The 27,154-nt window shown below is 38.5% G+C and overlaps 1 protein-coding gene across 3 annotated transcripts; it reads right to left on the bottom strand.

The window, feature by feature from the left end:
- Positions 1–27,024, bottom strand: snx19a (sorting nexin 19a). Of its 3 annotated transcripts, XM_051892577.1 has the most exons (12): positions 26,221–27,024; positions 24,348–25,929; positions 24,043–24,169; positions 23,147–23,247; positions 22,934–23,050; positions 22,729–22,817; positions 22,535–22,628; positions 18,128–18,272; positions 17,681–17,804; positions 3,764–3,948; positions 3,429–3,516; positions 1–3,269 (listed from the first exon to the last, which is right to left on the bottom strand). In XM_051892577.1, exons 2-12 carry the CDS (start codon positions 25,893–25,895, stop codon positions 3,143–3,145), a joined length of 2,745 nt encoding a protein of 914 aa, XP_051748537.1. In that variant the 5' UTR covers positions 25,896–25,929; positions 26,221–27,024; the 3' UTR covers positions 1–3,142. The 3 variants fall into 3 exon arrangements, with proteins under 3 accessions (XP_051748537.1, XP_051748536.1, XP_051748538.1); XM_051892576.1 differs by having other exon boundaries at positions 24,348–27,024; XM_051892578.1 differs by lacking the exons at positions 22,535–22,628; positions 22,729–22,817; positions 22,934–23,050; ... (2 more) ...; positions 24,348–25,929; positions 26,221–27,024 and having other exon boundaries at positions 18,128–19,093.
- Between the last annotated feature and the right edge of the window lie 130 nt (positions 27,025–27,154).

Here is a 27,154-nt window from a genome sequence, read left to right on the forward strand (position 1 = left end):
TAAAGTTTTTGCAGATGTTTTATTAAATAAAGCAAATAACAGCACACTTGCTACAGGGACAGTCCTCATGGAACACAATGGTGATAATATGCTTATGAACCTTTGGTCAAAGGCACTGCTTATAGAATAACCAAGGGGAGAGTCATAATGATGGGAAAAATCACAGGAAAGAATCAATTAACTGAACAAAAAGGTAACACTTTATTTCGATAGTCCACTTTAGACATTCTACTAAATAAGTAACTTTACAACTACATTTCAACTACCAGTCATTTGAGTATTAGTGGACTGTCTGCTTAATATCTGCTAACACTTTATTTTGATGCTCCCCCAAAGTAACTTTTTAAGTGCACATTAACTTATTTTAGTAACCCGAGCCCTAATACCTCACCTAAATGTCTAATAATACTCTGAGAGTTAGTTGCAAAGTTACTTGTAATTAGTAGAATGTCTGATGTGGACTATCAAAAGAAAGTGTAACCAACAAGAAATAATGTAAATAAAGATAAGCCACGTCAAGTCGTCACCTTTGTTTTTATAGCGCTTTATGCAATACAGATTGTTTAATAGCAGCTTTACAGTGATAACCAGGAACATAATAATTCAATGATGCAAACAGAGTTCACTTCGGCTGTAAAGCAGCTTTAAAAAGAAAAAAGTGTCACTGTTCAGCTGAAGTCAGTTCAGTGTTGATTCAGGCCAATGAACAAACATGGTGTTGTTTAATTTCAGGCTGCATCACCATGCAGAAAACAGGTTGTGGATTGGATAAGCTAACTAAATTGAGTAACTTATAAAGTATAAAGTGAAACTTAAAACCGAAAGTAAACAGATGTCACATAAACACATCCATCACAAATGCTTGCTTCACCACAATGTTCATAAGCTACAGTAGCATGAAAAATATGCTACTTTTCTTAACATCCTGCTCTGGTAAATGCCCCTCACATTGATTTGGTAATAAAGCATCTGTCAAATAGATGAACACAGATCCACAAACACTAACAATGTCAGTTAGATTTATATATGTAATGTAAAGAAATTAAGGAAAATGGCCCACATTTTTTTACTACATACAACACATTTGTTTCAAAGTTTATCATTTATAACTATAAATATTGATATATGACATGCCATTGTACATTATATATGTATTTTTGATGTATTTGCAAAGCCCAGTGTCGATAGCTCAGTAGGATGCGACTGTCCACAAATATGAGCAAATACAAGGAAAACATATAAATAACAGTTTATCTTCCAGACAATTGTTTGAATTCTTGTGTTGTCCACTGTTTAGTTCTGTCTATTGTTTTAAAAGAGTGTTGAAAGCATTACATCTGGTGTTTGAATTTCAAGTCTCTGTACACCTGTTGCTATCATGCAGTCATTACATTCGAAAATCTAGCACGCAAAACCAGTGTCTGAGACAAGTACACAAAGTGCTTCTAGAATGTGTGTATAGCAAACCACCAAATAATAACACATGGACTTTATTATAGCCACAGGCATCTGATGGCTATGCATGCAAGAATGAAAATAACAAGAAATTTAATCTAATTTTGCTTCACTGGCTTCCTTAATAAGCTTGGCCTTGGTTATAGACATTTAAAACAAGGTCCAACTCTGGATCCAGACTTGCAAGGCCAGGTGACGTGGAAATAGCAGTCTTGCCATTTTAGGTATGGATCTTACTGTTACAGCAGCCAAACTAAGTCTAATCCTGGACTCACTTGTGGTCGTCAATTGACAATCTTGCTGGGCTCTGTTCACTCTCAGATAGGTCAAAGATATTTCAGCAGAATCAGCGCTACACTGTTTACAAAGACTACATCAGAGTGACATCCGAATACATTACCTGACTAAGATCGATATAGACATTGTAAATATTATGGCCTGGTTTCACAGACAGGGCTTGGATTAAGCCAGGATTAGGCCTTAGTTCAATTAGGGCATTTAAGTAGCTTTTATAAATGTGCCTTAGAAAAAAAAAACATTAATGGTGTGCATCTTGAGACAAAACAATAGCACTTACATATTTTAAGATATGTTGGTGCAAGTTGCTTTCAGTTGATACAGCTCAAACATGCATTTTAGTCTGGGACTAGGCCTAAGTCTTGTCTGTGAAACTGGGGTATATTTGCTACAGTAAGTGACAAAAGAAGATGAATGTACTGAACATTCCAGAAATATTTATTCATTTTAATGGAACAATATATTTAAAAAAAACTTAAAACATAAACATACCGTTCAAGAGTTTGGGGTCAGTAAAATGTTTTAATGTTTTTGAAAGTCACTTACGCTCAACAAGGCTGCATGTGTTTGATCAAAAACAGTAAAAAGTCAAACTGTGAAATATTATTACAATTTATGTTTTCTATTTTATGTAATTTATTCCAATGATGGTAAAGCTGAATTGTCACATGATCCTTCAGAAATCATTTAAATTTAATCATTTAAAAGCTGTTTTGGTGCTCAAGAAACATTTCTTAGTATTATCAATGGTTATGCTGCTTAATATTTTTGTGGAGACCATAATGCTTTTTTAAAGGATTCTTTGATAAATAGAAAGTTCACAAGAACAGCATTTATTTGAAATAGAAATCTTTTATAACATTGTAAATGTCTTTTTTAATTTCATCCTTGCTGAATAAATGTTTTATTTACGATTTAATAATATATATATATATATAGTATTGACCTTGAACTTTTGAATGGTAGTGTATAGGAAACATATTATATCCTAAATGTTTTAATACTTTTAGACATTCCAACAATGTACATCCACTGTTTGTTCAACATCCACAAAGAGTCACGGGAGGACAATAATATCCAAACAACCAGTTTGCCAAGAAGAGATTTTGATTTACCCCTCTTCATGTTTTGTCTACAAACCGCACAGAGCAGCGACTACAAATTAATAAATTAGAAAAGAGGTCTATTCCCAGCAATGATTAATCTTATATTTGACAAATGAAAATTTGAGTTGTTTGTGTTTCTGACAGGAAAGTTAGTGCATCAGATGAACATTGTGAGACAAAAGCAGCTGTATACAAAGCCTGCCAAACTGATAAGCCAGACTGATAAAAACACATCCAAATGTCCTCAGCATTCCTAAAGATGGAAGAAAAGAAACATAGTGTCCTTATGAGGATGGTGTTCTCTCTATATCCCCAGGGAGACTCTGAAGTAAAGACCTCTGGAACGTCTCCTCGGAAAATTCTGGAACAAGGAACTCCAGCAGAAGATCAAAGATACAGTAAACCAAGTGCCTGCACATCCCCATACAGAAACAACACAAGTTTTAATTGTTAATAGGCACTTATTGAGGTTATATAGTTCATATACGCAACAGATTCTTAACAATGCAGGTCATTGAGGATTATCTGTTGTAGTTAGGACTCTGATATTGTGAATTTAGATTATAATACCTGTTGATACTGGGGTCCTGTAGAGATTCCAGCACATGCTCCCACACTAGCCTGAATTTCTCAGAGCCAAGCATGTCTGTAATTAACTCTATAATTCACACAAAATACATAAACAGCAATTTTGTATGTCAGTATGTACTGCTTGCAATGAAAATGTGCGCTCCTCCAATCTGAGTTCCACATTAATATGAAAACACGTACAATATGAACGTCAAAGGTTTTTAGACGAACCAGTTACAACAGTAGATACAACTTGATTACTGTGTCTAAATTGGAATGAAGACAATCCAGCTCATTAATTCTGAAGCTGCTTTAATGTTGTGGTATGACCTGACCTGGGAACAGCTGCATAAGGCAATGCAAGCACTGGAGTCTAGTCTTCTCTCTCTGCTCTGGGCTTCTCTCTGGCCGTGGCACCACAGGCAGCTCACCCCCGGGCCACACTGCATCCTGGAGAACCCGCAGGTAGATCACCCAGCATGGGGAACTGGTCAGGTGGGCTATGCCTACATCTAGCCACCTAAGGAAGACAATGGAGAATGGGCCTTAGGTTTCTAAGGATTTCCAATGTTATATTATTACGGTTTACAGTATATATTAAATTATATGAACGGTCCAACTCACTCAACCATAAATGACATGTATGAACCGATTCTTTTTAGGGAATCAAAAATATACAGCAAGACAGTGTAGCCCAAAACACCAATGACTCTTATGAGCTGGTTCTAATGAATAGTTCAAAAAGAGGGGTTATTGGTTTGAAACAGTCTGAAATACTGCTCTGTATAATTAGCAGCATTAGCAGAGAGATAAATTCTTTCATATGTCAGCAAAATTGACAATATAGCTAAAATACACCAAAATGTATGGGAATTGGACCAAATCGAGAGCTTATGAATCACATTCTAATCAGGAAATCTTTATCGATACCCAGACCTAGTGTATCCATGAAAAAAACTTTATTTAAAAATCTCAGTTATGTAATGGCATATGTTGTTCAAGTCAAAGACTTTACAAAGACTTCAGCACCTACGCTCGTGTCTGAAATTGTGATAAATGTGTCTTGAATGTCAACTGCACTGGAACTATTCATTGTCACTCAAGCTGGGCCCTGTCATCACCTCTATCTTTATCTCACTGTTACTTTCTTTGAAATCTCAAGGCTAATATTATGCACACCAATCCTTACCACTACTAAATCTCTTACCACAAAAGATCACTCTAAGATCAGGAAAAGGAAACACAATAAACTCCACAAGTGCATGAGAAGAGCTCAAAAGTGGTGGGTCAGGAGGGGCCAGTGTTCTGCTAACAGCTGGCTGAACATATCTGTTTATTTTTCCATTTCTCTGCCGTGCGGTGCACATGTTCTCTGAGCTCTTCGCATGTCACCTGTGTGATTGACAGCGGGGAGCTAAACCGGTCTCCAGGGTCGCGTGCCTCCTCTCTAGAAATAGCAGCCAGCATGATGTGTTTACTCTAGTAGACTACACACTGAGACAGACTAACACACAAAAACATACTGTAGGAAATTGCAATTTTGAACTGAATTTGATTGATACACATTCCTTGAAAGACTTTTTTTTTTTTGTGAAGACTACCACACAAACACATGCCCTCAAAGCCTCAAACAAACACACACTTGTGCATGCATACAAACAGACTAAACAAACAGTCATGCTGCAGAGTCGAGTCAAATATGAGGAAACAATGGTTCGAATGGAAGCCCATTTCCTACAGTACATCTCAGTGTCATTCCATTACCATAAGGCTTATGGGGAAAGCTATACAAATGAGGATAACCATGAAAAAGAGACTACTGTGAAGTATACAGATAAAGAGAAAACACTTATTTTTTTCTTTTCGCCTTAGCTATATTGAACTAATGACATGGAACTTGCAATTCAGTAGCTGGTTTGACTATGTGGACTTGGTGAGTTCAGACTGTTTTAAATAAGAACAAATCAGTCACAATGCAGACCGCACACAGATATGTAGTGTCAGATATGAAGAAATAAAAATAATAAATAAAACATCTCCAAAACAAATTGCATTAAAAAAGAAAAAATATTATCAAAATTAAATATAAGATTTCTGGACAAAAAAAAAAAAAAAAGAAAAAAAAGAAAAAAGAAGTCATTTTGACCTGCGAGGGAAGGATTTGTTACAGGGTTGGAAGGAGCTGAGTACTATATACAGGAAAATTTTCTATCCTGAATATAAATATGATTCATAAACAACGAGACCATTACAGAAAGCTGTTTAAAGGTTTAATGAACTTGTGGTGTGTTTGTGGACGCACAGAATTTCTTCCAATACCTCACTGACAGTGTTTCTGCATTGAATCACGTGACATAACCTCTGTCAGACATCTAACAACTCCAAATGATGATCATCCAAGTATTATTTCACAATGAAAAAGTACTGTACTTCCACACATGCTGCAAAATATGACATTCTGCATTACTTTCTCTCATTCCCACATACGTTCTTTAACCTAACCTCCTCTCACTTAAAAAGAAACACTTTATTGATTTTGATTCTCGTCAAACAGTTTTCTGCCAAGACATAAAAGAAAATATGGTGAGGCATTAGATAACACAAAAACCATCAAAGTGTTGGATTATACAACATGTTCTAGTACAAGTATAAATAGAAAAATTATGAAATCTGCCACCTTGATAGACAGGTTTTAATCTAACACTCTCTGTGTGCATGTGTGTGTGTGAGCATATAAGAAATGGACAGGGAGAGAAATGGAAAAGGGGGGAAAACACACAGGTTCAAAAGAGAAGCTCTGTCCCAACCAATTGCTTAAAAACCATTGCTAACACACCAGTTGTGGTAAACAGAAGCTCAGAATGTTTGCAAGAACCAATGAGGTTCACTCTCGTGTGTTACGCAGTGTCATAAAACTGCTCTGAGACATGAAGGTTGAGGATCCAAACGCAGTATTTATTGAAAGGATAATCCACAATCAAAATTCAAAAACAGGCAAAAGTCAAAACATAGGCAAACAATCCAAACATATACCAGGGCAGGAACACAGGCAGACAAATTCAGGAAACAGGGTCAAAACCAGGAAACAGGCAATCAATGGAACACTCAGAAATGCAGTATTGACACATACAAGACTTCGCAAGGAATGAATAAGAAAACCAGGCTTATAGGCAGAGGTGATGAGCTAATGAGCAACAGCTGAATGCAATGAGTGCCAATGAGTCCGGGTAGCGAATTATGGGAAATGTAGTTTGTGAGGGATTGACAATAGTCTGATGTGGCGTGCCCTCTGGTGGCTCTCAAGGGCACTCCAGCTGGTGATCGTAACACGCAGCACGTTTGAGCTTCCGCAAGAAGTTTGTTCTCGCATGTCAAGCAGGTTCGGCTGAGCTTCTGTTTTTGTTTGATGATCAATATTTATATGTAAATAAAAACCTAAATTAAATCTGTTCATCATATAAAGCGATCAAGTCTCTTCAGAAAATTTGGACTAAACCGACATAAAAAAGACAGATTACCGAAAAAAAAAATTGACAGCAGTCTGAAAATGGAAAACTCTAAACTAAGTAAATTACTTATTTTGGGATCAAAGGAAATAGTAGTAAATTACTTACTTTGGGAACAAAGGAAATCTAGGTACTCATACCTAGGACATCAAACCACTTATGTTAAAGGGGACCTATTATGTCCCTTTTTACAAGATGTAATATAAGTCTCTGGTGTCCCCAGAATGTGTCTAAAGTTTCAGCTCAAAATACCCCACAGATCATTTATTATACAGTAGCATGTCCATTTTGTCCCTATTTGGATGTGAGCAAAAACATGAGGTTTCCTGTGTTACCTTTAAATGCAAATGAGCTGCTGCTTCCTGCCCCTTCCCAGAAGAAGGCAGAGCTTTTACAGCTTGTGCTTCGGATACTCCAACAAACAAAATACAACAACAAAACTGGAGAATCTCACAGCCAAAATGTCAGAAATTATCAGTAGCGGTGTTCAGGTTCGACGGAAGAAGTTTTACAACTTTTAGAATGCAAAAGGACGTTTCTTAATGGTTAGCTGATGAATTTATGTAGTAATGTTAGTCTGTGGAGTTAACTTTATTCAACTTATCAATTATCATGATCATCCATAAATTGTTGTACAGGTGCTCATGTGAGAACTCTAGCAGGATGCCTACAGAGTCAGAGAATATATTTAGCATGAAGATAGAACAGGTATCGTTTTGTTTATGTAACAGACATAGGCTGGTAAGTGCTATGCGTGTAAAAATTTAACTTCCCTGATCTCAAGAAATGCTCTAGTGACTGACAATAGAGGTTGCAGCCTTTAGCCTCCTTGTTAAAGCATCTGACTCCCATGCGGACAGGCCTGGGTTCGCGTCCCGCTTGAAGCGGGCAGGTGCGAACCATAAGGGCTACATTTAATTACGGTTATATAATCATCTTCACCCACATATGCCGTACAGCATGCTAACAAGCACATTCCAAAACGCGATTTGGAATCATTCACAAAACATGTGATACTTGTTCTGGATATGAAGTTTTGAGCACGAACAGTTGGTATTGACCAATCTTACAGAATCAACTTTTGTGCAAATCCAGCATTGAACTGACCCTCGTTTGTGAAGCAGTCTGGCGTAATATGATCTGAAAAAAAACATATAAGACTTTACCTAATGTCTTTCCTTTATAAATGAAACTCATCGACTGTGTCCTCTTATTCATCCACCGGAGACTCTGGTACATCCAAAAACAGAACATTTGTAATGTTTATGTGGCGCACACATATCAATAGGTGCTATAGTGAAGATATAAACATGGCGGACTATGTGTGCATGGCTCACTCAGGGCAGGGTAATAGGGCAGATCGTCACCAGTCATGGGCAGGGCTTGCACCTACTGTGACATCACAATAGGGGGAATCTGGAACAGCGTATTTTCAGAGACTGCTTCTGATTTATGGGGATTATAAAAAAAGGAGTGGGTGGATTTTTACCATTATAGGCTGGTTGTTTACACACATTGTGGACCCACATCAGTGTTTAAACACCATGAAAAAGTGAATTCTCCATAATAGGTCCCCTTTAAGACACAGACCTTAATGGTGTGTGCTGCCCCCTTGTGGTAAAAACTGGAGCAATGTGCTGATGGTCAGCTGCATCATGAGTGCAAACGAATTTCCTTGTTTCTGCCATTTTGAAACATGTCTCCTGACACTAAGAAAAAGAGAAAAATGCACAACTATAAGACTAAGGAGCATTTGGTTTTTTTAGAGTAGGTTTTTAGTTTCATGAATTTATACTATTTGCAGAATGATCAGCATCACACCACATGATGATCTTCATTTACTTGAGTATCTGTGGCTCTACTGGGAGCTGATCATTTGACCTGGGATTTTACAGTTACTGTGTAAGTGAGTTCATGCAGTAAGTCATCTACATCTGTTCAATATTATTTCCAGCAAATCTGGAAAGTGTCTGCTTAGAAAGGTCAGCCAACAGTGGTCTAATACTATTAAGTGAAGAAATCCTGCCATAACGAAGAACAAGATTTATTAAAAAAATAAATAAATAAATAAAAAAAAAAACCTAATTGTTTACAGAGTTGTTTCACACAAGCTCTCTGGAACCACCAAATACAGTTAGACAACTATATCTACGACTTATACTAGTGGACATGCACACAATGTAGTTCTCAGAATTAGGTATAATTAATTGACATAATGCAATATGAAAACCGTACATCAGAACAGGTGATTTCCACACACACAGACCATAAGGACACAAATGTTTCCAGCCAAGATGCTCTTGTGGTGACATGAGGTCTGCTGCAGAAATATAACTCACTGTGGTGTTTATGCCACCACATTTAATGGGTGTCTCCAAATCCAGCAACTGGACGAAACAGGATCTAGTCAGGACTGAAATCAAAAAGGCCAATGCATCCTAACCCAGTGACTTCATAGTAATGTCAGTGTACACAGCAAGAACATTCCCAGCCCACGTTTGGTTTGCATTTCCAGTGGGACATTTTATTCTCGGACAGCAGTACCCTGCTGACAAAAGACAAGCATTTTGTTTTCTGGTGTGCATTACATACTGGTATTTATGTTTGTAAGTGCAAAAGCGTGGCCTGTGTGGGCATTTTTTTTTTTTTTTGCAGGCTGGGAAACTGCACATTGTGTTCTCCACAATGTGGAATTTCAGCTGAAAGTACAAGTTTTATCCTTTTGTGGTGGTGAACTGGCTAAAACTTAAGGCTGACAATCATAAGGTTGCTGGTTCGTATGGAAGCCCATTTCCACTTCAGAGTAAAAAAAAAAAAAATAGTTAATTGTGAAAAAGTTTAAAATAAGATGAAAAGTCTCAGTTTGAGATATAAAATCTCCATAATAAAGCCATAACTGCAAGATATAAAATCACACTGTGAGATATTTTTTAGAAAAAAAAAAAAAAAAGAAAGAAAAAAAAAATCACAATTACTTTTATTTAATCTGGTTTCTGAGACATAATCTTCCAAAGGTTTAAGACTCACAATAAATAAGTTTATTATCAAAGAGCTTTTAGCCATGACCATTGGGCGGAAGTAGTGCCAGATTTTTCTTCTGCATTGACATATACACCGATCAGGCATAACATTATGACCACTGACAGGTGAAGTGAATAACACTGATTATCTCTTTCTTCACAGCACCTGTTAAAGGGTGGGATATATTAGGCAGCAAGTGAACATTTTGTCCTCAAAGTTGATGTGCTAGAAGCAGGAAAAATGGGCAAACGTAAGGATTTGAGCGAGTTTGACAAGGGGCAAATTGTGATGGCTAGACGACTGGGTCAGAGCATCTCTGAAACTGCAGCTCTTGTGGGGTGTTCCTGGTCTGCAATGGTCAGTATCTATCAAAAGTGGTCCAAGGAAGGAACAGTGGTGAAGGGTCACGGGTGGCCAAGGCTCACTGATGCACGTGGGGAGCGAAGGCTGGCTCATGTGGTCCGATCCAACAAATGAGCTACTGGAGCTCAAATTTCTCAAAAAGTGAATGCTGGTTCTGATAGGAAGGTGTCAGAATACACAGTTCATCGCAGTTTGTTTGCGTATGGGGTTGCATAGCCACAGACCAGTCAGGGTGCCCATGCTGACCACTGTCCACCGTCAAAAGCGCCAACTTTGGGCACGTGAGCATCAGAACTGGACCACGGAGCAATGGAAGAAGCTGGCCTGGTTTGATGAATCACATTTTCTTTTACATCACATGGGAAACCTTGGGTCCTGCCATCCATGTGGATGTTACTTTGACACATACCACCTACCTAAGCATTGTTGCAGACCATGTACACCCTTTCATGGAAACGGTATTCCCTGGTGGCTGTGGCCTCTTTCAGCAGGATAATGCACCCTGCCACAAAGCAAAAATGGTTCAGGAATGGTTTGAGGAGCACAACAACGAGTTTGAGGTGTTGACTTGGCCTCCAAATTCCCCAGATCTCAATCGAGCATCTGTGGTATGTGCTGAACAAACAAGTCCGATCCATGGAGGCTCCACCTCGCAACTTACAGGACTTAAAGGATCTGCTGCTAAAGTATCTTGGTGCCAGATACCACAGCACACCTTCAGGGGTCTAGTGGAGTCCATGCCTCAACGGGTCAGGGCTGTTTTGGCAGCAAAAGGGGGACCAACACAATATTAGGAAGGTGGTCATAATGTTATGCCTGATCGGTGTACATCTAAGTGAAATGTACTATTGGGGGGAAAAAAAAGTAGTATGGGGACATGGCAGATCGGCTGAATGTGAGCTTGCTGACAATTGTAAGAAAGGAGTAGAGTTTAAGCAGACTAAATTACATACATCACCAGAGAGAAGTTTCTCATTTTAACAGAAGACCAAGTTATGACATTTTCAAATTCAAATTACAAGGTTGAAAAAACAAAATATGCATTGATGAATCGTTCACAATAAAAACACTAACATGCATTTAGAAAATAGGGTGAATATTTATTTTATGCCAACTTTACGCAAGTAATCTTTACTTTTCAAGTGTGTCTGTAATATTCTATCACCCCAGTCAATGTAGAGGCTAGTGGAGACTATGATCAGGTTTTATTGTGTGTCACTGCTCTTCTACAATAAATTTTCAAAGCATGAAGAGCGTGTGTGCACACCACACACATTGAGCACACAGAGAAGGAAGCAAATGGACCAAGACCATTACATAATAACCCTGTTTGTAGATGTTCCAACCCCAGTGATGCCAATACATGCTCTGAACCACAGAGAGCCATAAGTTTCCAGACTCCTCTCCATCTAAGCACCACAGAAACTTCCCAATTCTGGAACAGCTAACAGAAAGCTTTCATGATTATCCTGCAGCAAGTTTATCCACTTGAACAAATAGCTGTTGTGGGACCAATGATTTAGTGTGAAACCAGACAGATAAGACACACTCGCTAACAGTTTGAAAATGGTTGGCCAAATTAAACAAACACATTACTGGCAAATGGTGAAACTGGTCTTCTCACATGATATATGTGAAGCCAAACAGACTGCCCTGAAGCGTCTGTGAGCTGGCCTGAAATGTGGATATATAAAACAGTTGTGGCTATTTCACAAGGCCAAGATGCTAACATAAAGACCAGACCAAAAAAGTCCTCTCTCTCTCTTAGTTTCTACCCTTTATCTAATCCCAGTCAAAATCCCTCAAGGTAAAGCTCCTAAAATGACTGTTAAGAAGAGGACAAGCCTTACCATATGTCTGGCCAACCCTGTCTTGGCTTTCAAGGAAGACAGGATGGAGAGAGAAGGTCAGTGAAGCTTGAATATTTGTTGCCTGTTTCCATATTATTAGACATTTCCGGAACTCCAGGTCCCAACGACACGCTGTGCTAAAGTTTGTACTTGACAGTCAAATGTTTACCAGATGGAGGAGTCAGGAGTGATTGAAGACACGAGGGCCTTGCACGTCCTGTAGCAAAAACTCTAAGATAGGAGACCAGGTACATTTTATAACTAATAAATTTAGACATTTTACACTTCATGGAAAGAACTTAATATAAATTCAAATGAAAGCCGCTTATTGACAATAATTTTATATGGGGGCTAAAACAAAGTGTACCCTGAAGCTCTGAGAAACTGTGCACATTCAGCAACAAATGCAACAGGAAAATTATTTCATTCTTTTTATAAATAGTTCAAAATGAAGAGCTACCGGTTTGAGTCTGATTAATCCTTCACTTAAGTGAATCGAACAGAGCTGTTTATTCCTTTAAAATATTGAAGTACTCAACAACCAGTCAATCAATCTGGGCAAATAACCTGAACTCTGCATCAAAACTTCATACATATAAAAGCCAGCATCTAAACTACCCCTCACCCCAAATCCAGCACCAGAACATTCTGTGCACCTCTTTTACAGAAAATATTCCTTTAAAACTGCAGTAATCCTAATTATACTTAGCATCATTTATTGTACTGACCCCAAACCACATGAACTCCCCAACTTGGTTGGAAAAAAAAACATGCCGGAGTAATTGCACATGGAATAGTTAACACGATGTCATGTGTAGAAAATAGCTTTAGATTCAGCTGACATAAGTTGCTGATTTTAGCCACACTAATTAACACCTGTCCTGTTCTGGTGATGTCATACAGACAAGGGCAGCATCAACTGTCACATCATTTAACAGACATAAGGCCCATCCTAATATAACCTTCCAGAAAAACAAGTTTGGCTTATGTGTATCGCGATTTAATGAGGGCGAGGCCAAAATCCTAACTTTATCCCAAACCTAAATACGGCAATGCGAGAAACACATGCTCAAAGTGACCAGACAAGGCCTTCTGCGTTCCGAAGGAGAATTGCAGACACATGGCCTACTTGTCTAATGAATCACTGAAATCTGATCATATATAGTTTACAAATGCAAACCAAGAAATGGTTAGCTAATCTGTATCTTAAATGAGTGTTCTTAATTTTTTCTACTTCTGTTTAAGTTTATTACATTTACATTTATGCATTTGGCAGACACTTTTATTTAAAGTCACCTAAATTGCATTCAAGGGCAGTGGTGCCCCTGCCTGTACACAGAGGACGCAAACTGCATTCCCTGCCGACACCCGCAGTATGAATTCTGTAGCATCCTTTCTAAATCATTGTAAGTAATCATGTATGTCAATTTTTTTTTTTTTTTTTTAAACTGTGAGTGACTTTTCCCTTGCCATGTTTGTCCTTTTGAAACTCAAAGAGAAAGTACAGTGCCTTGCAAAAGTATTCATACCCACTGAACTTTTCCACATTTTGACACGTTACAACCACAAACAAAAATTTATTTTATTGGGATTTTATGTGTCAAAGTGGCACATAATTGTAAAGTGGAAGGAAAATGGTAAATGGTGTCCAATTTTTTTTTTTTTTTTTTACAAATAAATATCTGAAAAGTGTGGCGTGCATTTGTATTCAGCCCCTCTGAGTCAATACTTTGTAGAACCACCTTTCACTGCAATTACAGCAGCAAGTCTTTTGGGGGTATGTCTCTACCAGCTTTGCACATCTAGAGAGTGAAATTTTTGCCCATTCTTCTTTACAAAATATCTCAAGCTCAGTCAGATTGGATGGAGAGCGTCTGTGAACAGCAATTTTCAAGCCTCGCCACAGATTCTCAATTGGATTTAGGTCTGGACTTTGACTGGGCCATTCTAACACATGAATATGCTTTGATCTAAACCATTCCATTGTAGCTCTGGCTGTATGTTTAGGGTCGTTGTCCTGCTGGAAGATGAACCTCCGCCCCAGTCTCAAGTCTTTTGCAGACTCTAACAGGTTTACATCTAAGATTGCCCTGTATTTGGTTCCATCCATCTTCCCATCAAGTCTGACCAGCTTCCCTGTCCCTGCTGAAGAAAAACATCCCCACAACATGATGCTGCCACCACCACCATGGTGTGTTCAGGGTGATGTGCAGTGTTAGGTTTCCGCCACACATAGCATTTTGCATTTAGGCCAAAAAGTTCAATTTTGGTCTCATCTGATCAGAGCACCTTCTTCCACATGTTTGCTGTGTCCCCAACTTGGCTTGCTGCAAACTACAAACTGGACTTCTTGTGACTTTCTTTCAACAATGGCTTTCTTCTTGGCACTCTTCCACAAAGGCCAGATTTGTGGAGTGCACGACTAATAGTTGTCCTGTTGACAGATTCTCCCACCTGAGCTGTGGATCTCTGCAGCTCCTCCAGAGTTACCATGGGCCTCTTGGCTGCTTCTCTGATTAATGCTCTCCTTGCCCGGCCTGTCAGTTTAGGTGGATGGCCATGTCTTGGTAGGTTTGCAGTTGTGCCATACTCTTTCCATTTTCGGATGATGGATTGTACAGTGCTCCGTGAGATGTTCAAGGCTTGGGATATTGATTTATAACCTAACCCTGCTTTAAACTTCTCCACAACTTTATCCCTGACCTGTCTGGTGTGTTCTTTGGTCTTCATGATGCTGTTTGTTCACTAATGTTCTCTAATAAACCTCTGAGGGCTTCACAGAACAGCTGTATTTATACTGAGAATAAATTACACACAGGTGGACTCTGTTTACTAATTAGGTGACTTCTGAAGGCAGTTGGTTCCACTGGATTTTAGTTAGGGGTATCAGAGTAAAGGGGGCTGAATACAAATGCATGCCACACTTTTCAGATATTTATTTGTAAAAAAAATTTGGACACCATTCATCTTTTTCCTTCCACTTCACAATTATGTGCCACTTTGTGTTGGTCTATCACATAAAATCCCAATAAAATACATTTTTGTTTGTGGTTGTAACGTGTCAAAATGTGGAAAAGTTCAGTGGGTATGAATACTTTTGCAAGGCACTGTAATAATGTTTCATAACAGTCTCTCATGTAACGATGAAGTCAGTCCACTAGTCCAGGGATGGGCAACTCTTGCCCCCAAGATCCACTTTCCTGCAAAGTTTCAACCCTAAAAAAGGTCTTCAGGTCTTATTAGAAAGCTATAGGCAGGTGAGTTTGATCAGGATTGGAGCAAAAATTTGTAGGAAAAGTGGATCTCGAGGGCCAGATTTGCCCAGCCCTGTACTGCCCATTATGAAAAGAAGTGATTAGATTAGCATTTAGCCAACTGCAGTGAGCTGAATGAACAAAGAGGCCATTTACAGAAAGTTTTGGTTTTTTTTGCTGTTAAAAATGTGAAATGCAGCGCAGCGGAATGGAAAATCAAGCAAGGTCCCGAGATGCATCTTTAAAAGTTGAACTGCTTGACACGCCATTTTTGAAAATTCTGCACTCAAACAATGCAAATGCCAATGCAAAGCAATGGTCAAAGACATCCATCTAGTACATGTTTATGCATGTCAGTCAGCAAGTTTCAACAAAATTGGAATAATGTTTGCTTCTGGCTACAGTATTTATTCATAAATATATTACAAAAAAACAGAATGCATTTACATGCACACTCTTGCATCGATTATGCTTAATAGCCCTTTACAAACCATGTAAAGTCATGCAAATGCCTTAATCTCTTCACAGCCCAACAAGCAGACAAAGAATTTTGCAATTCCCATTATTTTTCTCTTTACGCAAACACCTTCACTTGCATTCACTAGCACTGGCATGTCTTTTTCGCATTTTGATTCTGTTAACATTTTCCAAACCAGAGTAAAAACCCAACAATTTCTCAATCTAATGTAAATGTGGTTTTCATATATTGTTAGATTTTGATAATTAACTCATTTTTGATAGTTATCATCAGCGTTTTGTTGTAAATGTACTGATTGACTCTAATGTTAAGACATTCATAGTATCATTAAACAGAAAAAAACAAATATTACTGTATATTTTACACACAAGATTAAAAAAAAAAATCAGCAATAACGCCTATATTAGGCTTTTATACTTGTTAATACAATAAACAACCTTTCTCTGGCTACTCAGAGAGAAACACAAAACATTTCGATCCATTGTAGCTAAAGTTCTTGTGGAAAATAAAGGCCTGCAGAAAGCACTGATAGAGGATATTTCACTATGCGTGCAACAAATATTAGCGCTGGCATGAGGAGTGATGTACTCTGGGGAAGTGACGGCACATGCTGTAAAAATGCTGTAATCCTCATGAGGAAGACATGAGCTCACAGGAAGTGTGAACACACCCTCATGCATTGTTATGATTCTCCCTTTTGGAGTAAAACAGGCCATCAAGTTCAACAGATGATCAGATAATGCAGATTCTCAGCTGGCAGTGTTACAGTCTCAGGCGATTTACTCGTCTATTCTCGCTGGGCCACTGAGTGCAAAAGGTTTTAAAGTCACCTCCCATTTATCAAAATATCATAGAACCATTTGTGTACTTTGTTAAGCATGTGTAGACCAGATAATAATCTGTAACCCTGCTGAGATTGTTGCCTTATCTACAATAAATAACGATCATAAAACCAAAGGACTCATTAATCTTGGGACCATAAGGCAAACCAGTGGCCTGTGAGGTCTTTTCACAATGTGTTGTTTTTCGCCATCACTTCTTTAACTGCTTATGACAGCTTACATATGTCTGGCCCACACAAATGACGCAAGGCTCTTGAACCAGATGCAATCCTGTTGAATAGCTCACCGGCCAGTCATCAGCCAGCCCTGCTGCGTCCAATCACCTTCCTGCACTTCGCCCCGCTATTACTTCTAATTGGGTGGAGCGCAGCACACGCACGAGAAGCACTGCTTTCCGTGCTTCCAAGAATTTTTTTCCCACTTAAAGTCTGATGGGAACGCAGATGAATGAATGGACAACCATTAATGGTCAACCTTGACCAAAAAAAGTTCATTTTTGAATATAATTAAATGCTTTGCATGATTTCAAACATACTTTGACCCTGCTGTTCTTGAATGTTTTTTGTTTCTCATAGATCAGTTCAGTAAGGGTCTTGTGAAAAAGAATTCAGCTTGAAAAGGCATTTTATAGAATATGATATGAAGGTGACCACATTGTTGCTTAAAAACAGACTTGTCTACAAAGCCAGCATGATGGAATGGTTTATAACCAATGATTTTGCTTTGGGTCAATAACAAACTCTAATGTGCTTTAATGAACAAATGTACATATTACTCGAAGGGAACATTGAACATCATGGCCAGCGAAGTGATTACTGGATAATTAGTGGTTTGATCATTGTGTTTACATACACACAGGGTAGATTATAAAAGATACACCATGAAAATGACCATCAGTTACTCAAAACTAAAATAAGAGTCATCAAACCTGTACTCACCTTTCAATAAAAGTGCCAAAGAGCAGTCTAATGGTCTTCTGGATGTTTTCTGTACAGAGCCAGCTCCACTGGTCCTTCATCAGCAAACACAAGATATTCAGAGCGATATCTGCCAGGGCAGTGTCTGCATCATCACAAACACACATGAGTTTTTTTTTTTTTTTAAATCTAAATTTCACAGTGTAAAAGTAAGGTTAGATTTTAGATTGTATCAGATAAATGCTTTAATCTCACATAAAATAAATAAAGCTACAACTAGTTCTCAATCAGTATGTAATTCATCAACATTATACTGCCCTCTTCTGTTTGATCGGGTGTACAACATTCCTCATGCTTATTTTTTTAAATTAAAGTTAATCTTCCACCTTATCCTACACAATTCTAATGACCATTTGAGAATAAAATAGAAGAAAGAAATTTTAAGCTCTGCTTTTAAAGTTGATTTACCTGCTCCTCTTCCTCTCTTTTCTACAGATCTCTGCTCTCTCATGCGTCTTCCTCCTGCAAAATGACTCCTGACACCACCGTCCACCAGCTTTTCCTGTTCCTCCACAAACCCCTCTAGATCTGACAGCGAGAAACCTCGAAGAACCTACAGAAAGAGATGAAGCACATAACAACTACTCTCCGCTGAACATCGATGGCTCCTCCGTGGAGATTGTCAAGAGGACCAAATTCTTTGGTGTCCACCTGGCGGAGAACTTCACCTGGTCTTTCAACACCAGCTTCATAGTGAAGAAAGCCTAGCAGCTTCTCTGCTTTCTATGAAGGCTGAAGAAAGCCCATCTCCCACCCCCCCGTCCTCACCACATTTTACAGAGGGACTGGTGAGACCATTCTGAGCAGCTGCATCACTGTCTGGTTCAGGAATTGCACCATCTCAGATCACAAGACCCTGCAGCAGATAGTGAGGACAGCTGAGAAGGTCTCTCTTCCCTCCATCACAGACATTTACACCACACGCTGTATCCACAAAGCTATCTGTATTGCAAATGACCCCACACACACCTCACACCAATTCTTCACCCTCCTACCATCTGGCAGAAGGTACAGAAGCATTCGGGCCTTCACAGTCAGACTGACTGACAGTTTCTTCCCCCAAGCCATCAGACTCTTCAACTCCATGTGACTACACTCACACACATACATCCACTTAATCAATCTCTAAACATAAACTCACAAACTTTGCACATCTGCACGCTCAAAAACTCCCCACTACTGTGACTTGTCTCTCATTACTGTGCCCTGTTCTATGTAAAATTTGTACCGTCTCATGCTGTTTGCACTGTCTACTCAGATTTGCACACATGCACTTTATGTAGTCTTGTGTAGTCTCCGTATACAGTGGGGGAAATAAGTATTCAACACGTCAACATTTTTTTTAATTAAACACAATTCCAATGCAGCAAATCACATGAAATTTTGACCAGACATTGGTATTAACTCAAGAAATCTACACAGATAAAGAAATCCTAATATTAAAATCCATAAAAAGTTATGTGTAATAAAGTAAAATGACACAGGAACAAAGGATTGAACACGCTAACTGAAATTGTATTTAATACTTGGTGGAAAAGCAGCTGTTTGCAATGACAGCTTCAAGACACTTCCTGTATAAACAAATTAATTGCTCTCAGTGCTCAGGTGGGATTTTGGTCCATTCTTCAGACTTTCATTTTGATTATTCCAGGGGGCCCTCTTGTGAATCTTGATCTTCAGTTCCTTCCGCAAATGCTCTATTGGGTTTAAGTCTGGTGATTGACGGGGCCATTCCAACAACTTTATTTACTTCCTCTGGAACCAATTAAGAGTCTCCTTTGCAGTATGTTTTGGATTGTTGTCCTGCTGGAAGTTCCACCTGTGTCTTATCCTCATCATCCTGGTGGATGGCAAAAGATTTCTCTCAAGAATTTCCCAGTACATGGCTCCATTCATCTTCCCTTCAATAATATGGATTCTGGCAGTACCATTATAAGAGAAGCAGCCCCATACCACGATGCTTCCACCTCCACCTATGGTATTTTTAGGGTCATAGGCTGAGCCATTTCTCCTCCAAACATGGAGTGTAGTATTTTAGTATAGTATCTTTTAGTATAGCCAAAAAGATTTTGTGCAGACTACATTTTCCCAGTAATTCACAGGCTTTTCTAAATGTTGTGTAGCAAACTTCAAACAAGCTTTTCTTCAATAATGGAGCCTTCTGGGGTGAGCGTGCATGGAGGCCGTGGCGGTGGAGTGCATTTCTTATCGTTTTCTCTGTGACATGCACCTGCTGCCTCCAAGTCTTTCTGGACCTCGTTCTGAGTGGTGCTTGGCTCTTAGGCTACTCTTCTGACTAAACTTCTGACTCCCTCATCAGAAATCTTGCGAGGAGCTCCTGTGCATAGCCGGTTGATGGTGGAGAGATGGTCTTTCCACTTGCGGATAATGGCCCCAATGCTGCTTAAAGGAACATTTAGGAGTTGTGAAATCCATCTGTAACGAGTGTCGTTGTTATGTAGCACTACAATCTTGTTGCAAAGGTTTTGGGAGAGCTGTTTGCCTCTGCCCATCATAAGATGGTTGCATACTTTCATTCAGAGGTGGGTGAGTGTTTTTCTAACCTATTAACTTACACTAACCCAGCTGATTCTAATTTGCACAGGTAGGAGGTAGAACTACTACTAGAAATCAGCTGATGCCTTGCCTTGGCATTCCACTTTATTAAATAATACTTGTTTTATGGATTGTAATATTATGATTTCTTTATCTGTGTGGATTTCTTGAGTTAATACCAATGTCTGGTCAAAATTTCATGTGGATTGCTGCACTGGAACGGTGTTTAATAAAAAATGTTGAGGTGTTGAATACTTATTTCTCCCACTGAAAATGTTCGATTCTTAAACTTGTCCTTATTTTTAGTACCTTTTAGCTCTTATTTATCTCTTTTGTTTAGTCTATTTAATATTATTTATGTACAGTTTAGTTTTTTGTAGTCCTTGCATCTACTGTTTGTCTTATTTAGCACCATGGTCCAGGAACACCATGGTCCACCGTTTCACTGTGTACAGGCTGTATAGAGCTGAAATTATAATAAAGCTACTCTGACTCTGACACTGAAAAGAGCCATTATCATTAACCCACAGAAAATCCATTAAGAGCCAACTACTGCCAAGTACTGGGAGTATCTAGTCAGGTTTCAGGTGTACTTCACGATAATTTTGCTTTTGCTTTGCTAAACCCATAAAACAAACTAAAATAAAATAAAATAAAAAAAATAGTGCTGTAAAATAATTAAGGGCAGTTAGAATAATTATTTACAACTAATCTCATGATTTTCTTTTTCAGTGAATGCCTTAACACATTAATTTAAGGAAATCCAAGAAAACATGGAAATAAAGGAACAAATTTAAGGTTTGATGTATATTTAAGGCTGGAATACACAAGACTTTTCCCAGATTTTCAGCCCGATTTGCAGTCTATTTGCTAAAAGTCAGAGCAAGTCTGCAGATTTCAGCCAGTCGGAGTTGACCTATTTCACAGAAAATTGCATAGTGTTTTATGGGGATAGACTGACTTTTTAGCTTCAGACCATGAATCCATCCAGTCGGAGGATATAAAATTTGTTTGATATTTTGAGGCACGCATTGTTTTCATTTGTCATGCTTCTCCAAGCAACGAGGTGTATGTTTCTGTGTGAATTTGTTGTGTTCAGAACGACCTGAAAGTCTGGTAGTGTGTGCTCGCATGTTTACATGCACATCAGTAAGCTGAAAACTCACAAATATCAGCTTATTGAAATAACCAGTTTTCTCCATTTACATGCAAACCAGTAAACTGACAACACAAGTAAACCGCGTTTACATTATTTTATTAATAAATCAGTTTATTTCCCTGTAGTGACGTCAAAAAATAATAATTTCCTTATCTGACTCGCCGCTGTCACCTTTGGCTTGCTTAGTTGGGGACACTTCACATTTGATATTCAACAGTGCTTTGCATCTACCTGCATTGACACCATTTTCTTTAAGAGCTGCTGTGCAGCCAAAATTATATACCACTATCACTGTAAAGCTGCTTTGACACAATCTGCATTGTAAAAAGCGCTATATAAATAAAGGTGACTTGACTTGACTTGACTCTGAGTATTCCATATGTTATGTCAGCTGTAATGTTAAATAAAGCTTGCAACATGTCAGCAAGAAACTTGCGGCTCATATATTACTCTCTCATGCAGTTAAACATGCAGAGTTTTGATTGAACCACTTCTACTTCTGCTGCACGAGAGATGAGAACACATTTTTACAATTTTCTGGGTCTTTAAAGAGTCTGAATTTGTGATATATTTCCTTCTTCCTTTCCTGCAAAACGCTTGCTCTGTCTGGATGCGTTTAAATCTGCACTAAGAATAAGTTTCTGTCACGTATCACACATGCGCACTTCAATAAGCTGACAGAAAGCAGGTTAATGCATTTACATGCCATGCGAAATCGGGGTAAGAGGCAAAAAACTACCTGTTACGACCGGTTTATGCTTAAGCCGTTTATGACCTCACTCCAATAAAAGAAATCGGGTTCCACTCTAGTGCATGATGTATGATTAGTGTTTTCTTCTGAAATCATTTACAAAGTCGGCAGGTGTATGATGTCTAGGTTTTTAAAATCTGTTCAGATTTAAAATGTTGTGTAGTGTATCCCAGCCTTAAGGGGTACTGAGCCTTACTGATGGGGCTGTGGTGGTAGGCTACTGTACATAAGACAAAAAAAGTTGAGAAACATTGCAATCACCACTATTTTATATTTGTTTATGTGAAGGTTGCATGGACAGACATGAACTACTTTTTATGTGGCATTCTTTATGATATGAAGGACTCACTGAGCAGCGTTCACTGAAAGAGTATGTCACTTTAGGCTGCAGGCTTGGGATATTAAGAGTAGGGGCTATTTTACTGGAGAATCTCAGACGAGGCCTGAAACATGAAAGGACAGTTTGTGGAATTAAAAACAAGAGGAATATTAAATTTGCTTGTTTGACTTATGTTATCTAAGTCTCATACTGTATATTCTCACTTTCTTTGTGGGTCTCCTTCCTCTATGGGGCTCTGAGGCTCTGGGCGTGGAAACGCCGTCTTCAGAGTGTCTACTATGTTCTCAACCATCTGTTTATATGGAAAACATATTGTACAGACAGACAGGCAAAATCACACAGAAATGTCACACTAAAAGTTAAACATTAAAAGAAATCAAAGTATTTCTTGTTTCAGGGCAGAGTGACCTTGTCTATGCGTGAACTCGACGGCTTCTTCTGGAAAGCTGCTGTGGCATCAGTGTTGAGGGCAAGGAACTCCTGCATCTCCTCACTGTTAGCTGCCTCTGGGATGCTGCACAGTTTCTGCAGGAGTGGAAAAAGTTGTGAGAGAGACCAAGTCCAGGGTTTTGCATACAAGTCACATCTCATCTGTCCGAAACATGAAGGGAAATCTCTTACCCTGAGGAATGATTCCAGTTGGCTTCTCCTGGCTTCCACTTTGTCTGTGTCTAGGTTGCTGAAGGGAAGGTCTGGGAAGAGTTTCTTTGGACCTTTGACATCTTAAATGGGAGCACATATTTAATATGGATCAAAGTCGAGAATGTACCGAAATTGCCAACATGACATCTTTAGTTAGGAATATTTATAGTTATAGTTGCATCTCAGTACAGCATAAATAGATATTAAAATGTTTACATTAACAAGACTTACAAGTTTAAAAGGCTTGAAACATCAGGGTACTATTCGGTGACAAGCTAAAAGTACAGTTTTTTACAGTTTCTACCAATGTACACTAAGGTTCAAAAGTTTAAGTTTTTAAAGGAAGTCTCTTATAAATTAATAATTTATATGTTAAATTTATATGATCAGAAATACAGTAAAAACAGTAATATTGTGAAATACAATCACAATTTAAAATAACTTTTCTATCATTTATTTCTGTGATGGCAAAGCTAAATTTACAGCTGCAATTACTCCAGTCTTCAGTGTCACATGATCTTTCTGAAATCATTCTAATTTGCTGATTTTTTTTTATTGTTCAAAAAAAAAAAAACGTTGAATACAGTTGTGCTGCTTAATATTTGTGGAAACTCTGATACATTTTTTGCAGGATTCTTTAATGAATACAAAGTTCAAAACAACAGCATTTGAAATAGATTGTTTGTAACAATGTAAAGGTCTTCAATGTCACTTTTGATCAATGTAATGCATCCTTGCTAAATAAAAGTATGAATTTCTTTCAAAAAAGAAAACTCTTACTAAACCCAAACTTTGTCTGGGACTTTAAAGTCTAATATAATATGTATTTATGTTTCATTTTAATATGTGTATAAAATATATTTAAAATGTCTTACTTTTGATCAATTTCTTGAGATCTGGCCTTTCCTCCAAACGGGTCTGCAGATTGAGGAACTCAGTGTAGCGCCTGTTCACCATATGATACATGACAGGCTGATCAGAGCAATCTGAAGTAGTTTCAAACTACAAACACAAAACACAATGAATCAATATTTAATTAGTAAAACGGGTATAAAGCAGCATAAAAACATTGTTTTTTCATGAAATTCCAAATGATTCCAAACCAAATTTGAAAATAAATAAATAAATAAATAAGTCTGTATTTAACGTGACATGTTTTGAGCATGTATGAAAATCTCACCTTTACAGTGTAAAGAGTATAAGGATGTGTGCTGTTGCTTCTTTGCTCTTTAGCTGTGATGGTCCCAGTGATTTGTAAGTTCTGAATAGTTACCGGTCCCTCTAGATTCCCTAAGTTTTCAAAAACTAATGAGTCCAGGCCAAGGCTTCTGGGAATGGAGTTTGATGTGTTAGTCAGTGGTCGGACCGGAGATTCTTCCATTGTACTCTCCAGTCGTGAAGGAGGCTCTGAAGCGATCATGTTTTGCCCGAAACACTTCCCCAAAAGACCCAACGTGTCTTCCTCCAGACAAACCAGCCCACAAAAGTCTGAAGGAGAGATGCAGTCACAGAAGTCCTCAGCATTTGTGTCTGTTCGTTTCAAAGACTCACTAGATATCTGCCTTTCATCCGAAGAGGGTGATTCCAGGTCAAAGTCTGTGTGTCTATAGAGGCGGCTAGTGCGGTACGGAGATCTAAGAAGTTCAGCTGTATTTTGGGCAATTCTTTCTGGAAAAAGTATGCTAGAACTTCTCCTCGCATGTACATTTTCATCAGAGGACCACTGACTGTGGAAACTTGTTTCAGAGGAATCATGGAGGGGGGCTGTGGATACAGACCAAGCCGTCTGCATGCTGGAGGTTTCAGGACAGTCTAAAGTAATCGGAGAGTCACTGTCCCAGAAGCTGCTATGGGATTCGTCTAGGTCTGCTGGAGGCGTTTGCTGTGGACTCGTTTCTTCTTTATCAGTGGACTGAGTGAACACATCTACAATGGTCTGGTTTAACCAATCTGGACTGGATATTCTTGCCACGAGGGGCAAAAGAACATTGCATGTGATGAGCTCTCCCACCATGTAGCGGCCTGTTCGTGTTTCTAGGTGAGATTTGGGAATAAGGACGTGCATGAGGAGATCTACCAGTGCTCTGGAGTAGCAGAGCTGGTTAGCTGGGCCCGTCAGGGCAGGGTGAGGCAAATCAGCTATACTGTACAACCTCCATAGTTTTTGTGAGTTTGAAAGCGATTGGTCGGACTCTTCTTGCAGTGTTCGTTGAAGTTTCCTGGCTTGGGTGAAGCTCTGCAGATGGCATCCGCAAAGCTCAAGAACCCTCTGGGCCAGCGCTCTCCGGTCCACCTGCTTCGCCCTCCTCTTCAGTTCAGCGGCTGCCTCCAGCATAGCGTCCCTCACTTCCCGTTCGAACTCATCCCCTCCCTTAGAAACAGAACTGCAGTACCAGGATGACACAAAGTCCCGCACAGCCTTGTCAACAGCACTTTGAATTTCCCAGTCCAGTCTTTGTTCACTCTCTGAGGCAGTGTGAACTTGAGGGGACTCGCCCAAGGGCAGGAAGTGCTCCAAATGAAGGAGGCTGTTGGCATCCAAAGCGACACGAGATCCCAGCCATCCACCCAGCACTACCAACAGACTGGTGAAGATGCACAGCAGCCACACATTCACCAGAAGATGGAACAGTACTAACCATGTAATCAGAACTACAACTCCAAGAATGCTCTTCTGCCCCAGTAACTCAGAGAGACTCCATGGATTTGGACTGGCAACACCAGGCATTTTGTCAAAAGCTCTTTTTGTCAGAGCTCTTTAACTGGAAAGGGATAGACAGACTGTCAAAGAAATCAAATTAAAATAATTAAATAAAAAATAATATTAGCAAAGAAACTGAAACAAAACAAAATATAAAATAGTAACATCTCAAAACGAAGGCCAGGCAAGATTGTTCTTTATCAGATAAACATTTATATGGGGCAGATAATCATGACCTGTTTTCTTAAAAAAAAAAAAAAAAAAAAGTACCTTGTTTTGCCTTTAACTACATTATAACAAGTTAAAGCAGATAAACTCACCAAACTAATAATAACATTTGAAGAAAACTTACTGTGTCAGAGAGGCTGTGTGCAGACTGAGCAGGTCACGGTTCCTGATCATTAAACTATATCCGTGACCACATTGCTTATCGTCAGGTAGATGTGCCCAAAAGCTGCATATGAGTTGGTCTTGGTCAGTATAACAATAGTATCATTAATATGGTTTTTGCCTTTCATGTCGTTGCTATCGACGTTTGCAGTCTGTCTAATCTACTTCACTGTAATTAGATTAACATCTAGCAAGCTGTCCACCTCAGACTACACTTCAATCGGTAAAACCCGACTGAACAGCGCCCTCTTACTGCAGCAGCTGTGAAGTTCAACAACCAAAACCTTTCAGGCCAATATATTCCAGGGACAAAACTATCCTTTATTTACTCTACAGGTGATAAATGATAATTAAAAAAATAAATAAATACATAAATAAGAAAGGGGGAATAAGTTTTTTTCTAAATTTCATTAGCCTACTATGAACAGCCTGAAAAAAACTTTAAATTAGATAATGAAAAATCAATGTGGATTCAGGTTATTTTTAAGAAATAAATAGTAAAAAAAAAAAAGTTTAAATGTTAAATATTTGTAGACAAACTGCCGTAATTAAACGATAAATTTTGAATTTCACAGTCGGAAGCAGATAAAATCATAACTGTAACAATTAATAGGAGGTAAGATTATTAAAAATGTACAAATCCTTTATAAGAAATGTACAATATGATATTATTTAGCCTATAGTACAGTTCATAGCCTAGTTTTATGATTTTAATATAATATTTTGGAGTACAGGCCTATCATATGTCTGCCTCAAAAGCAGATTGTTTGTTTGTTTAGTCTATTTGTTTTTTCAAAAACCAAAAAAGTGTAAAATCATTATTTAGGTGGCATCACAGAAAAATTTAATTAAATAGATAAATAAAAAATAATTAAGCACCATGAAGTAGGTAATGT

Source organism: Ctenopharyngodon idella, chromosome 5 (genome assembly GCF_019924925.1).
Source record: "Ctenopharyngodon idella isolate HZGC_01 chromosome 5, HZGC01, whole genome shotgun sequence".
In the NCBI taxonomy this organism is placed as follows: Eukaryota; Metazoa; Chordata; class Actinopteri; order Cypriniformes; family Xenocyprididae; genus Ctenopharyngodon; species Ctenopharyngodon idella.

Excerpts from the sequence above, each read along its gene's own strand:
- snx19a (XM_051892577.1), bottom strand. The coding sequence starts at position 25,895 with ATGCCTGGTGTTGCCAGTCCAAATCCATGGAGTCTCTCTGAGTTACTG. Across the intron at positions 22,818-22,933 it reads CGAGTTCACGCATAGACAAG|ATGGTTGAGAACATAGTAGA; the intron begins GTCACTCTGCCC and ends CCATATAAACAG. Across the intron at positions 22,629-22,728 it reads GAAGGAGACCCACAAAGAAA|GCCTCGTCTGAGATTCTCCA; the intron begins GTGAGAATATAC and ends TTCATGTTTCAG.